Below are 2,200 nucleotides of genomic sequence, written 5' to 3' on the forward strand. Positions count from 1 at the left end.
CCCCTCCGACAATTCTCCGCGACAATGGGCGGCCATCTTGGACAGTTTCCACTGCTGTGTGTCTCCATGCCTCCATGTTCTTTTCTCAACTCCACCAAAGCTTGAAGCGTTTATTGACTCTCTGTCCGTGGGACTCGAACCCCTCCCTCTGTGTCCTTGTGCAGGTCCTCAGCTCAGTTCCAACGGGTCAGACGAGGAGCCCCCCCCACCCCCCAAGCCTGCACGTCCACAGTTCTCACCCACGGGTTCGACACCCAACCTGTCCGCCGTGGGTGCAGGAGGGAACGTGAGCCTGAACGCTAGCGTGGCGTCTCTCCCTCACCAGTGGGCCAGCAGTTCCAACCTCCCCGTGGGTCACAGCACACCGGCCGCCGGACCCTCACCGAACACAGACCAGCTCAAGGCGCATGCCTCACAGCACGCCCACATGCACCATCAACACCACCAGCAGCTGCTTCTTCAGCAACAGCAGCAACAACAGCAGCAGCATGCCCAGGAACAGCAGCAGGGACATCTTCCAGCCGCCCCAGGGGCTCACGTAGAGTACCAGCTACAGAATTACTTCCCTGCCTCCGGCTACATGCAGGTACCCATGGATGGATGGATGGATGTGTCAGACTCTCTCTCTCTCTCTCTCTCTCTCTCTCTCTCTCTCTGGTGTGTCTGTCTGTCCCCCATCTCTTTTTCTCTCTCTCTCTCTCTCTCTCTGTTCTCTCTCGCTGTGTCTTTGTCCCCCCCCCCCTCCTTCTGTTGTATCTTATTTTCCTTTCCCAGTATATCTATTATTATTTGCTTTCATCATATAGTAAGCAAACATTCAAATGCTAAGATACCATTTTTTATTTATTAATGGCTTTATTTCAAATGCATGAGTCTGATGACTTTATTCTGAGTTGTGCAACTGTTGGGAGCGGTTGCAGTATAAACCCAAGCAGTTATATTCTATCAGTACATTCTGTGATACTTGGAAAGATCTGTCACGACCTGGTGGAATCAGGCGCTCGTCAATGTTTGGCCATGTGGAGTTATTGATATCATCTTAGAACTTGTTCAGTTGTCCTGCTATTGGTGAAAAAAATGCCCATCTATCTTGAATAGAAGTCAAGATATTTGAGATTGAAGAAAGTGGGGTCGCCTGGTTTCAAAGGTAGAATAAGAGAGAAATGGCCACCAAAGTTTGGTTATTTCCATAGTTTGATAGTCCATGGAAACTGAAAACCTACATCTTTTTTTGTGCCTTTAATCAACGTTTTTCAGTAAATTCACCCAGAAATGAGTTCTTAATTGAACAAAATTATGATGTTAAGCCAAAAAACAAAATTTCAATAAAAATGACCAAACTGACAGATAAATGCGTTTCTTCAATTTCGATATTTTGACGAGCGCTTGATCTCACCCCCCTGCCTCACATATTATAAACTGTAGTATACGTATAATTATAACATTATAAACTGTAGTATGCGTATAATTATAACATTATAAACTGTAGTATATGTGTATAATTATAATTTTATAAACTGAAGTATATCTATAATTGTAAAATTATAACTGAAGTATATAATTGCAATATTATACTGGAGTATGTAATTGTAATATTATAACTGAAGTATATAATAGTAATATTATACTGAAGTATATAATTGTAATATTATAAACTGAGGTATATAATTGTAATATTATAATTGTAACATTGGGAATTTCTGCCACTATTTATATTGTAAGTTGTTTTTATATTTTTTCCTTCATTTTTACTATTCTGTTTGTTGTTTGTGTTTATTTCCTGCCAGTACCGCGGCTCGTGGAGTGTAAGTGGACTGTCGTTATGTGTGCTGTCTGCTCACACTGGTGCACACACACGCTTCAAGTGTCAACATTTGTCTGCTCACACACGCTTCATGTGTCAACGTTTGTGTCCGAACCTGTGTTCATGTGTCAACGTTTGTGTCGGAACCTGTGTTCATGTGTCAACGTTTGTGTCAGAACCTGTGTTCATGCGTCAACGTTTGTGTCAGAACCTGTGTTCATGTGTCAACATTTGTGTTTTAACGTTTGTGTCCGAACCTGTGTTCATGTGTCAACGTTTGTGTGTGTGTGTATGTGTGGGAGGGGGGGTCCCACATGCTACGTTGTTGCAGTCAAATATCGTTCCCAAAGGTTGGGAAAAATAGCTTTGTGGAGACAACATTTGTGTGAGTGGCCT

At 43.0% G+C, this 2,200-nt stretch overlaps 1 protein-coding gene across 1 annotated transcript in view; it reads left to right on the top strand.

Annotated features, from left to right (window-relative positions):
* Positions 1-163: 163 nt before the first annotated feature.
* Positions 164-2,200, top strand: part of LOC101847553 (focal adhesion kinase 1) — a gene marked incomplete at its 5' end in the record, with an annotated part of 5,201 nt that continues 3,164 nt past the window's right edge. The window contains 1 exon segment of the mRNA XM_035973577.1: positions 164-586. Coding sequence (XP_035829470.1) covers positions 164-586 — 423 coding nt within the window.

The sequence above is a fragment of the Aplysia californica genome, unplaced genomic scaffold (genome assembly GCF_000002075.1).
Source record: "Aplysia californica isolate F4 #8 unplaced genomic scaffold, AplCal3.0 scaffold01443, whole genome shotgun sequence".
Lineage (NCBI taxonomy): Eukaryota > Metazoa > Mollusca > Gastropoda > Aplysiida > Aplysiidae > Aplysia > Aplysia californica.